This window comes from Lolium rigidum, chromosome 4 (genome assembly GCF_022539505.1).
Source record: "Lolium rigidum isolate FL_2022 chromosome 4, APGP_CSIRO_Lrig_0.1, whole genome shotgun sequence".
Lineage (NCBI taxonomy): Eukaryota > Viridiplantae > Streptophyta > Magnoliopsida > Poales > Poaceae > Lolium > Lolium rigidum.
The window spans coordinates 256,711,153-256,724,153 of NC_061511.1; the positions used below are offsets into that span (position 1 = coordinate 256,711,153).

Below are 13,001 nucleotides of genomic sequence, written 5' to 3' on the forward strand. Positions count from 1 at the left end.
GACGAGACGACATGAGATTCCAACCGAAAGTGTCAAATACCACGAGATGAAATTATGATCTTGAACTGTTTCTCGTTTCTGCTGAAAACTGTCCCGGACATCTCTCACTTAGGATCATGTGCATCACCACCTGGCACTTCTTTCTGCTGGTATCCGTGGAAAGAACACGAACAACACATAAATGAAGAAGAAAATCCGAAATCCACCATTCAGATGCAAATTCTGCAGACACGACATCCATCCCTGTGTAAAATTGCTTCAAGCATAGACATGAGTGTGGTTGTCCGGAAAAAAGTATTAGCACGATCGTGCTGGCAGCAAGGGCACCCATTGCAAGTTTGGTGAGACAATGTTCACATAAATGAAACAGAAATGCGATGTTCGAAACAGAGAAAACGAAAACAAAAAGGAAAAATCGCCGTTGCCGGGGATCGAACCCGGGTCACCCGCGTGACAGGCGGGAATACTTACCACTATACTACAACGACTTTGGTGTTAACATTCTTAATTGTCCTTATTTCATCAAAAGAAACAAAAACACAATACACAGGCTCTCGTTTCATCTTCATCGCTGCTCTTTTCGTTTCCGTCCCACCCTGTCTTCTCCCCGCCCAAAACCCTACAATCTCCTCGCCTTCTACCGGCGCCATGGCGTCGGCGTGCTCCCAGCCCCATGTCCACTACAACGGTAAGCGCCTCTCTCCACAGCCCATTCCCTAACCGTAATCCCGACCCAAATCCCAACTCCGCCCCCCTCCTGCCGCAGTCGGTGGCCCGATGCTGAACAAGGTGTTCCAGGCGGCCTGCGACGGCGACCTCCCCATCTTCAAGGGTACGGTTCCCCCTCCCCCGTCCCAGATTTCGGTCCCGATGCAGTTTTGGTGCCTGATTGTGACGACGCCGTCGCGACACCTGAGTGCTGGATTTTTATTTTGAGTTCAATCCGTGGCAGCGCTGGTGGTGATGCTGGACATGGGCAGGGGCTGCCCCAAGGAGGCGATTGAGGCGCTCAGGGTGGAAGATGCCGGAGAGCTGGAAGGTTTCACTGCGCTGCACGCCGCAGCCAAAGGTGGGGGCCTGGATGTGTGCAAGTACCTGGTCGAGGAGCTGCTGGTAGACGTGGATGTGGTCGACAAGAAAGGTCCATCTCACTTTGGAACTCTAATTTCTTGCTTTAGGATCACACACACACACTTTCTTTGTAGGCTTGTCAAAATTTACAAAATGGTATTGTATATTTGTGGTGTGTTCAGTGCTGGAATTATGTTTTGTTTTTTCACGCATCGCCTAATTTTTTTCTTTACATCGATTCCTAGATCTGTAGGTCAATTATGCGAATATATGATCGGTTTGTGCTTGCGAAGATTATCCACGTTGGTATGAAACAATGTATCATAGGCATTACTATTTACCACACAGAATAGAACTATGATTTATCACATTCTGTTGTGCTTACTCACGATCGTGTAGCTTTATATGAAAATCATCTGGGCTTAATTTTCATAGAATTATGATTTATCATATGAAATCACCCAGGCTTAATTTTGATATACATGGTAATACTCCACGTAAGAATGTCCCGTATAATTAGGCTACTCCTGGAGGTGAAACTATTCTTCATTTCAGGATTTTTTGGTTATTTACTTAGCTGCACATCTGCATATGTATGCTCCAATTCCGAGTATTCGTCTCATTATTCTTATTTTGGGTAGTCCTATATCTAAATGGTGAAACATTGTTCTGACATCCCACTCCTTATTGTATCTAAATCCCATGGGTCTACTTTGTATATATTCGCTGAGAGATATTTCTAAATTTCATGCACTCAGAGCAGTGTTACGGAACTTCTCTGGTCGTTCGTATGGTTTTGCAGACAAGACATGCTTTGATATTGAAAAGGTCTTATTTCTTTGCTATGCCCAGAAGTGCTTTGATATAATCTCATTATGGTACGTTTGTCTTCTTGATAGGTAGAACACCTCTGTTTTTCGCAATACACAGTAACGATGTGGGTACTGCCAAGTATCTTCTAAATCATGGGGCTAATCAAGACAAAGTCAATCATGATGGGCTTTCCCTGTTACATTCTGCTGCACTATCAGGTCTACCTCTATGAACACACATCTCTGGTGTGCATCTGTGCAATGCAATTTTTTAAAATATCTTCTCAATTTGAAAACTGTGTTATCGTGTGATGTGGTATTATTATCTTGGACCTATTTTCGTTTTTTCTAGCATTTTGCTTGTGCTAATAAATTATATTCAATCCGACTCCGACAGTTAAGTTTCCTGACAAGTCCTTCTGTTCGGAAGTGCATGCTGTTTTAGACTCAGTGGCTTGTTCGAGATTGTATGACATATTGGGTTTCCAACTAGAACGTTTGGTAGTATTAAGATAATACCCTTAGCTGTAATACTCTTGCACATGTTTTTTGTAGTCAAAAGTCATGGATATATTTATGTGCAGCCATTAGCCAAGCATTACCGTGTGATGCATGTATTGCAACACTAGGAACACATTTTTGAATAGTTAACATTGGTATAGTGGCCATTCAAGCAACACTTATATTCTTGCCCAATGTCCTGAAAATGTCACCTAATTGTGAATATAGAGGGAATCTCATTTGAATAACTTAATGCATACCACTATGCAGGAATCTTTTCCTCATGATACTCTGTGGTTTATTTCTTTTTAAAGAAAAGACGCCCAAAGGGTATCTTTATTAAGGATAACAGAAGATAGTACAAGCGACAGACAACAAGATGCAAAACGACCAATAACAAATAAAATTACATAGAAAATCATACTAGCCGTCTTCCTTCGATTGCTCTTCATACAATGAAAAATTACATAGAATGAAAAGTGCACTCAACAAGCAGTAAGGGACAGGGACACCTGCAAACGCCCGTCATACAAGGCTTTGAAGACCACAATAGCCACTCGCCGCGAACTAAAGATCTAGTAGTTGTTGATCGAACATTGGTTGGGGCATCACCCAGAGCACAGGCTTGCAATCCTTCACCACTAACCCAAAGGGTAGAAGAAACCGGATCTTGCTGCAGAACACAGCGAAAGAAGAGGTCAAAGTCACCACTCCAAAAACCATCCAACTATTTCCCTTGATAGACACACCAACTGCCAAGATCTGAAGAGAACCAACCGATCTGGTGATGCTAACCGTCTTGGGCCCTTCGTTGACGCTGAAACAGAGGCCCTTGAGGTAGGGAGAGGCCAGAGAGACCTTATTCCAACGCGCCATCGCCACCTCCACCTTGCCGATGCTGCTAGGGAGACCAAAACCAAAGGCAACATGACCTACAAGAGAAAACAAAGAAAGATGGCAGGTCCCTACTCCTCTGGCCGCCGGCGTGGCTGCTGGACAGAGGGGAGGAGGGAGACCGGCGTGCCTGCATCTGAGTGCTTGGGGAAGCCCTAGGCGGCGGCTAGGGTTTGTTGTTGCATGTACTCCCTCCGATTCATATTACTTGTCGTTAGTATGGATGTATCTAGAACTAAAATATGTACAGATACATTCGTATTAGAGACAGTTATTATGGATCGGAGGGGGTATATTAGATCCATCAGTTAGGAGTTGCTGGGTTTGTGCACTAATCTCCTATTACTGAACTGGAGAGGTATATCCCAAAATCACTCTTTTGGGAAGTAGTGAACTGAGAACTTGATGAACTGTGGATCGAAAGCTATGTGATAAGTCCCAGTCACTTCAGATTGGTATTAAATGTTACCTTAATTCTCTAGCCACTGAAGGATTTGACCTTAATTCCTTTCTACCCACAAACAAGTCCTTATTGGTTTTGTTTGTAGCACAAGATCAAGGCAAACTCAGGTCCAGGAGACTCCATGAATGGAAGAGATAGTCATAAAAATACCTATTATCTTACGTAATAAGCTCGTGGACTCTTTTTACAAAAGATTGCTGGATTTTATTTTCTGATCAACACGGAGCCGTCTCCCTGGTTCCATTCCTAGAACGAAACCGCAGCATCATACGGATGTTCAGAAACAGATTTTACACCTAGTACAAAAGTAAATTGAGCCAGGCTCAAAGCAAATACTAGCAAGTCTTACATCACACCACAAACAAAAGCTAAAACTTGAGCATTTGAGAGGAAAAAACCTCTTCTCTTATGTAATAGTTCTCGTGTTTTTTCCCAGACAATTGTCAAATGGTAGAACTACTCCTTGCAAAAGGAGCTTATGTTGACCCGGTAGCTGATTGTGGGACACCACTTCATTTTGCTGCTAGTGAAGGGCGTTATGGTACTATGAAGATTTTATTGGACTACAATGCAGATGTAAGTTGAAGTACATACCATTTTCTGCCTGCCCATAAGACTGCTTAACATACAGCGTTTTAACTTTAATTTCTTGTGTCCTGCAATTTTTCCTCTCAGCTGTCTTGTTGTCATGCTCCATTTCATTGGTTGCTATCCTGTTTTGGTGTTTGTTCAGCATAGTTAACTGTTAAAGTCCTTGGTACATTTTTCTCCGCTTCTTCATGCCCCTAGTTATGTAGTAGTTCTAATTTTATTCTTCAACAGTGTCTTGGTAATAAGTATAGAAGTACTTCCTGGAAAATGCGAGATTATTTTTACATTCATAGTGCTATACTATCAAATCTATGGTCTATATGAAAATAATTCGATTGTTGGAATGCAAGCAACATAATACCACACATCTTGTCATTCCTGGTTCCTTCAGTGTCAGTTTTCATGTATGAAACTACTTTATACAATCGCTCTTTTGCATATTTACTAGACCTGTTTGATAGTCAGCTACAAGGTTCCGGAACTATATATTGAAAATGTGCTTGTGTATTTTTGTATGCTATGGGAGCTCTTTAATTTTTACTGAAGAGGCTTGCTTCGGTACATCCCCTCTAAAAGGATTAACGACTTCTGATTCAGATTAGTAGTCAAAACTAAAACTCACCCCTTTGGTTGTAAAGGCAGTACTGTCTATTTCATGCACCCAATTGATCTTGCATCTGAAATTCTTTTCCGTGGCTATCCTTCACGCAATCACTCCATGTTGGCTCATCCAGTTTACCCAAATCAGTTGTTTGACTGTTGCCTCCAAAATCGTTCTCGCTGCCGGAGCCATACGTCATCTTCTTCCTTGCTGTTTGCCGGAGCCATATTTCAAGTCGTAGTAATTTTCCTTTTTGATGGTTGCATTGTTTCTGTTGGAGTTCAAGATCCCAATGATCAAATCTTTCTTGAAGCGAAACAGACTGGATCTATAAACTAGAGTGGGATCGTATTGTCCATTAATATTGTTGCTGTGTATTTTGCATCAGATTCATATGAGCAGGAAAGGTCAATATGTCATGCAAGGCTGCATGCTGCTTGTGTTCCATCTGAACAATCACAAAGAAGTGCTATGTGGTGGTAATCATGGCATTCTCTTTAGAATACAGGATCACTACATGTGCTTGATGCGTTAGGGCCTAATTACCCGTTTAATCTTAGCACTATAAAGTATGGAAGTGCCATTTTCATCTGATTTTGGAGAGGATGTACCGAAGCAATTTTGTTTGTATTGACCGTTGGAGCTCATATCTTCATGTTTCCAATCAGTACAACAAGATGGTAAATGGCGAGACACCTCTCATTGCTGCTACATGTGCTGACTCAAAGTCAATGGAATGTATCATGCTCCTAGTTAAGGTATTGTACGTTCATCTTAGCTTGGTCAAATCCTTGAATTTATGGCACTTTGTTTTCTATGTTTAGTTTCCACACTGAGCTTGTTCTTTTTTATTTACTTTTTGCCATTTTGGTTTGAATACTGGCCACAGTTGTGGGCATGACACTGCGATTTGTGGCCCTTTGTTCTGGACACTTTCTGAACCATTTTTTATTAACTTGTGACCATCAATTTGGTTGCTACAGCATGGTGACAACAAGCCAAACCAAATAACCCAGTAGAGTATTCATAGGCAGTGGCATTAAGGTCGCATTCATTCCTGAAAGTGCAAAATTTATGAAATGTTACCCAGGCAATCTCTAATCAGATCCGTGACATTTATTTTCTGTGATAGGCTGGTGCAGATTTGAAGGGAGCTTTAGCATATGCTGCAAAAATTCTCCATGAGGGGAAAGTTGTTTCAAGTAACTTTTTCAAATGCATGATGGAGGACGCTGGTGCTGATCATGATGTTTGTATTGATGTGAGATTTACCTCTTCGCCACTCATGCAAGTATAGTTCTAAGAATGTGCTTGAGGTGAAAGAAAATAATCATCATGTTGTTGATAAATATAGCATTCTGCCATTCCCATAGGTGGGTTGAGGCACTGAGGCTGGGGAAGTCATCTGTATTATTGCCACGCTGATATGGATGTTACCAGATTATGTCCAGTTCTCGAAACATCATGCTTGTGCACTCATAGAAATATGAAAAATAATAAATATATGTTTATGTAATTAAATCCTTTTCCCCCATATATTCTCAGCATATTTTGAAGTAATTTGTTTAGATTTTGTCTATATTTTCATGCATACCTCCTGCATATTATTGATTTAGTTGGTACTCTATATGATTCAGGATGAGCCTATGGTTAAACGGGAAATTAGAACAGGAGGGCTTATGTCACTAGGCATCGACTCTTTAAGGAAAAAGGATTATCGTCTTGCGGCAGGATTCTTCAGTCAGGTATATTAAAGCACCATAAATATTTCTTGCCGCATGTAGTCATTCTGACATATCAGTTTTTGTTGCATGCATTGTAGTGGCTTGCCTACCTCTCAGTATGAAAGTTAAGATTCCTAACTTCATATATGATTTCAGAAGGATTGTGTCCTTATTTCACATAGTCTGAACTATAATTTTGGGCAAAAATATGCCAAAATACCTGGAGTTTCACATTGAGCTGGGTGTCTTTTATCAAAGATTTAGAGTGACGGGAAGGTCCCTACTGACAGGCCCAGGGGGCAGGGCCTAGACTTCAGATTTTCTATTTTTAGTAACTTCATCGGAGTTGTCAAGAATAGGGCTCAATTAACTGTATTATGTGTCTTTATTTTCGTTGCTTTGGTCATGTCTGTTTTCAGTATTTGGTGCGTAATACTCATTTTTTGATAATGAATAAGGAAAATGAGATATTCTTGTATTTTCACTGAGGTTGCGATCAGGATTTCTGTGATTCTTTTGTCATATACTGTTGTTTTGGAGTCGCTTCCTTGCTGCACTTGGCTAAAAACATAGGGAGGACTAGACTGAACGGATAGGCTGATAGAAAATCAGCCTTTTTGATACAAGTTATTTAGTTCAAAGTTACTTAAACATTGTGCTATATTTAGTAAATGTTTTCCAGACCTGCTAATTTGTATTTTATGCAGACTAGTATGGATCTCTCTGCAGCAGTGTGCAGATTTCTTGTTTGTGTGTTGACAAATCTCTAGCTGTTTTTTTTCTTATTCAGTTAATTAATTCAACTGTAGTTAAAAAAATCTCAGTAAGCTTGGTTGTTTATTTTTCTTGTTGGATGTAGGCACTGGATCTTGATCCTGGTGATGCGATTTTGCTCTCAAACAGGAGCCTTTGCTGGCTTCAAATGGGTGCTGGAGACAAGGCTTTGCGAGATGCTAATAAATGTAGAAAAATCCGGCCTGACTGGCCAATATCCTGTTACCGGCAGGGTGCAGCTCTGATGTTACTGAAGGTTACATATAGGATATTGTTAGCTGTTTTTTCTTGTTTTAGATTTTTTTTGTGATTGTTCACATGGTCTTATATCATCAGGACTATGAGGGTGCAAGCGAACGGTTCTTGGATGGACTGAAGTTGGACCCAGTTAACGCTGAAATTGAGGATGCACTACGGTAACCCAGCCTCTTCAGTTACGCTGTCTTTTGACGATGACCTTGCATATTGGTAGCTGACTGGAAGTGTTTCAGCACATCTCACACACGTCATTAGCTATATATTGAACACCTCCGTACGCTGCAAGTATGTTCAATGGCAGAGCCGGCCAACATCTGTAGCCTGGGCAAAACCTTCAGTGTGAAGTATTGATGAGTTTGTTAGGAATTTAAGATGCCACTTGGCACTGTTATCAATGCCAATGCCATCTCTAACTTACCTAACATGTATTAGTTGTTAGAGTAATCCTTGCTCAGGAGTTAGCTAGTACCTTCTAGTAGTACTGTAGGTGCTGGTATGTTCTAATATGTTCTAGGAGTACAATTCATATGTAAGCCCTAGGCAAGCTCTAGAAGGCTTTAGAAATCTAGTTGTTGTACCTAGCTTGTATCCTATAAATAGCACTATGCAATACAAGCTGCATGAAGCTTTTGGCAGCACCACACAAACAGACTACTTCCCACACACTACCTGCAAACTAGCAAGGCTAACAGTTGGTATCAGAGCGTTGGTGAAGATAGGATCCTGAGTGATGTCAGCTGATGTCAGCTCCAGTTGGAGGTGTTGCTGGCAGTCCGCCTCGCCTGCTGTGGCGCCGTTCCCCTTCACCACCACCACCACCGAGACGACCGCGCCACCGTGATGCAGGAAGGCACGAGGTTGTGGTCGAGCGAGTCGTGAAGGACATCGGCGGTGGTAGTTACCCGATGCTGACGCGGATGAACTACACCGAATGGAGCCTCCCCATGAAGGTGAAGTTGCAGGCTCGGGGCATCTGGGATGCAATTGAGCTTGGCGCCGACGACTACCAGGAAGATTGAATGGCGCTGGAGGCCATCTTGCAAGCGGTGCCACTAGAAATGATGGCTGGACTTTCCGTCAAGCGGACAACGAAGGAGGTGTGGGAGGCGATTCGAGCCATGCGCGTCGGAAGGGCAAGGTGCAGCAGCTAAAGAAGAAATTTGAGATGATCTCATTCCGCGACGGGGAGTCTGTTGATGATTTCGCGCTACGCCTTACGAACCTCGTCACAAGCCTCGCCATGCTCGGAGCACCTATTGACGAAACTCAAGTCATCGAGAAGTTTTTGCGGGTTGTGCCGCCAAGGCTGTCGCAGATAGCCCTTGCGATCGAGACCCTACTTGACACTTCTGATATGCCATTGGAGGAAGTCACCGGCCGGCTGAGGCAGCTGAGGTTCATCTCGAGTCACCTGAGCCGGCGCGTGAGGAGGGCAAGCTCCTACTCATCGAGGAGCAATGGCTAGAGAGGATGAAGGGGCGCCATGGAGGCAGCTCCTCCAGGCTGTGCAGCGGACAGCTACGACGATGGCCACCACGTAAGAAGGTTGGAGAAGGCAACGATGATCGTGCAGCGACTAGGGACGGCCCGCGAGATGACACATGCAACAACTACGGCTGTCGCGGCCATTGGGCCAAGGACTGCAGGCAGCCCCGGAGAAACAGGGCATACCTGGCCGAAGCAGAGGAAGATGATGAGGAGCCTGCACTCCTCATGGCGCAGGTCTGCACCACTCCTGCCCCTGCCATGGTGGTGCAGCAAAGCACTACTCCAGCTCCAGCCATGCCAATGGAGAAAAGCGAAGCTCCAGCTGCTGCCATGGTAGTGCAGCAGAACGTTGATCCAGCCCCGGCCATTATGGTGCAAGATAGCACCATTACAGCTCAAGCTCCAGAGCATGTCCCTCTTCACATCGACGAGCCGAAGGCAAAAGCTTACCTTGGGACAAGCATCGCGAGGGCTGGTACCTCGACACCAGCGCTACAAATCACATGACGGGCGATGGGGACGCCTTTGCTGAAATTGACTATACAATCACCGACGCTGTCAAATTCGGCGACGGCTCGCCCTTGGAAATCAAGTGCATGGGAACCATCATCTTTGCAGGCAGAAATGGTGAACACAAGGCTCTCAGCGGCGTCTACTACATTCCACGCCTGAAGAACTTGATCATCAACATTGGTCAGCTTGACGAGAGCGATGCATGCGTGCTGATAAGGATGACTCCTTGTTCGGGTCACACGCTGCCGGAATCGCCTCTATCTCCTCCATCTTGAGATTGCGTGACCAATTTGTCTCTCTTCCTGCCGTGATGATATTGCTTGGTGCTGGCATGAGCGATTTGGGCATCTCAACTTTGATGCTTTGGAGAAGATGGGACGCCTCACCATGGCACGTGGGCTGCCACGTCTGGAACACGTGGAGCAGTTCTACGACACGTGCATCATCACGAAGCATCGCCGCAGCCTGTTCCCTTGGCAAGCAAGGTATCACGCACAGGAGCTACTTGAGCTTGTCCACGACGACCTCTGCGGTCCCATTTCGCCGGCGACACCTGGAGGCCAGCGCTACTTCTTGCTGTTGGTGGATGACGCCACTCGCTACATGTGGGTGATGCTCCTGGCAGCCAAGAATGATGCAGCAGATGCCATCAAAAGAGTTCAGGCAGCAGCGGAAGCTCAAAGCGGACGCAAACTGCGTGTGTTCCGCATGGACAACGGCGATGAGTTCACCTCAATGGATTTTTGAATCGAGTGCTACTTCTCCGCGCCATACGCCCACAGCAGAATGGCGTCGTCGAGAGGTGGAACCAAACAGTGGTGGCAATGGCACGTTCTTTGCTGAAACAGAGAAGTATGCCACCTAAATTTTGGGGGGAGGCGGTCAGCTGCTGTCTTCCTCCTAAACCGAGCTCCCACCAAGGCCCTCTATGGCTTGCGGCAGGCTCCGCGTGGGCATGGAATGCGAAGCTCGACTTCACGCTCAAAGAAATGGGCTTCAAGCAGAGCGAGCACGAGCACACAATCTACCGGGGCATCGCGGGTGATGCAATCTTGCTACTTGGAGTATATGTGGATGATCTGATCATCACGGGTTCGTCCAAGGGAGCAATTGAGAGTTTCAAGGCCGAGATGAAGACAAAATTCCAGATGAGTGATCTTGGATTGCTGTCATTCTATCTCAGAATTGAAGTCCAGTAGCATGGCGATGGCATTAGCCTATGTCAAGCACACGCTAGGCGGAATGAAATGATGCAATCCAGCACACACCCCAATGTAGGAGCGGCTCAAGCTTAGCCGTGAAAGTACAGCAAAAGAGGTGGACGCTACGAAGTACCAACAGATCGTTGGCAGCCTACACTACCTCGTCCACACCAGGGCCAGACCTGGCATTTGCTGTTGGGTTCGTCGGTCGATTCATGGAACGACCCATGGAGGAGCACATGATGGCGGTGAAGAGAATTCTTCGCTACGTCGCTAGCACGACCCACTATGGTCTTCACTACCGACGGAAGACAAAGGATGCACATCTAATTGGTCGGTGACATTGACACTAAGAAGAGCACGAGCGGCACTCTGTTCTTCCTCGGCAACTACTTGGTGAGTTGGCAATCTCTCAAGCAAAGGGTGGTTGCTCAGTTTTCATGCGAGGCAGAGTATGTCACAGCCACAACTGCAGCAACTCAAGGAATTTGGCTAGTCGATTGCTTGGAGAACTTCAAGGAAGACAAGCTGAGACAGTTGAGCTAATGGTGGACAACAAGCCTACCCTGGCATTAGCCAAAAATCTAGTCTTCCATGAGCGCAGCAAACATATCGATATTTGGTATCACTTCATCATAGGATGCTTGGAAGATGGAAGCATCAATGCCAATGCCAGCTTCATCAATACTTCAGATCAGCTCGGTGATATTTTGACAAAATCACTTGGGCGAGTGAAGTTTCAGGAGCTAAGAGCTAGAATTAGAATGGTCCAAATCAAGTCTTGCATGAAGAGCAAGGATTAGGAGAATTGCTAGAGTAATCCTTACTCAGGAGTTAGCTAGTACCTTCTAGTAGTATTGTAGGTAGGTGCTGGTATGTTCTAGTATTTCTAGGACTACAATTCATATGTAAGTCTTGGGCACTAGCTAACTTTGGTTACCACTAGAAAGCTGTAGAAGGTTAGGTTTACAGTAGAAAGCTTTAGAAATCTAGTTGTTGTACCTATCTTGTATCTTATAAATAGAACTGTACAATACAAACTGCATGAAGCTTTTGGGCATCACATAAACAGACTACTTCCCACACACTACATGTAAACTAGCAAGACTAACATTAGTAACTTCTTAATATGCGTAAGATCTTACTGGTTAGGAAACAGGTACGCGTGGCATATTCATGTCAGCATATACTGTCATGCAAAGGTGCGTAAAGAATTACAAGTGCCAGACACAATTATACTATTCCAAACGTCTGATGCTTCTCCTTGGAACATGCAGGGAAGCTATGAAGTCACTGAAGACATCTCGGAGCTCTAAAGCTAAGCAATTGTTTGGGTGTTGCAGGGAAATCAGTGGAAGGCTTTAGGCAGGCGTTTCTCCTGTTGCACAAAGACTTGATTTCTTGAACTGAGTAACTCCTTTAGGAAGCCAAGTAGTGTGTCCGACGGAGTATTAGCGTGGCACGTATGGATGGGCATGTATATTCCTGAATGCAGTAACACCTCGTGGAAACTCATTTATTGTTATTTGTCAGTGTATTCGTGGCTCTTAAGACTTACAATGGATGCCTATCGCATCGTCTATTTAGTCTCAGAGTATCTCCAACGCCCCCAATACAGTATCCGGCGCTTCGAGCTCGTTCCCATTACACAGGAAACGCTCGGGGCACATCGGACACAACGAAAAGTAAGGCGAGGCGTGGTGGGATCGACGCGTCAGCGACACGAAAGCCTAAAATCTCGTCGCCTACCTCTGATCAAGCGATGTTAATGGCGTCCCAGCTTTTCCAGGCGATTCCAAGTGACGTAGAGACGCGTCTCGTCGTGCATGCCCGCGTGGCCATCCGCGTCGGTGTTTATTGCGTCCAACGCCTCGCTGTCGCTACGCCTGTCGCCGCTGTATATTAAGAGCGTCCCTGCTTCCTTCCCTATCGCAATCTTTCGCCGCTCCCAAATCTCCTCTCCTTAGCCAATGTCGTCGTCCTCTCGCAAAATTGCTGTGGCGAACGGCTTCGGCCGCGGCAGTCTCACCGTGGCGCAGGCGTGGGCGCTGTACCATGCGGGATATACCGTTCCGCCGGAAATGCGCCTACCAAGCAGCAACGGGTGGA

General features: G+C 45.0%; 1 protein-coding gene and 1 non-coding gene across 2 annotated transcripts; one reads left to right on the plus strand and one right to left on the minus strand.

Moving 5' to 3' along the window:
- Positions 1–416: 416 nt before the first annotated feature.
- TRNAD-GUC lies at positions 417–488 on the minus strand. Its single transcript has one exon. It is a non-coding gene; the product is annotated as a tRNA-Asp (tRNA).
- A 94-nt stretch (positions 489–582) lies between these two features.
- Positions 583–12,417, plus strand: LOC124707556 (ankyrin-2-like). The gene is made up of 11 exons (XM_047239218.1): positions 583–688; positions 767–832; positions 953–1,141; positions 1,971–2,102; positions 4,178–4,317; positions 5,602–5,691; positions 6,066–6,194; positions 6,571–6,678; positions 7,517–7,687; positions 7,768–7,847; positions 12,170–12,417. Exons 1-11 carry the CDS (start codon positions 649–651, stop codon positions 12,255–12,257), a joined length of 1,233 nt encoding a protein of 410 aa, XP_047095174.1. The 5' UTR covers positions 583–648; the 3' UTR covers positions 12,258–12,417.
- Positions 12,418–13,001: the final 584 nt, after the last annotated feature.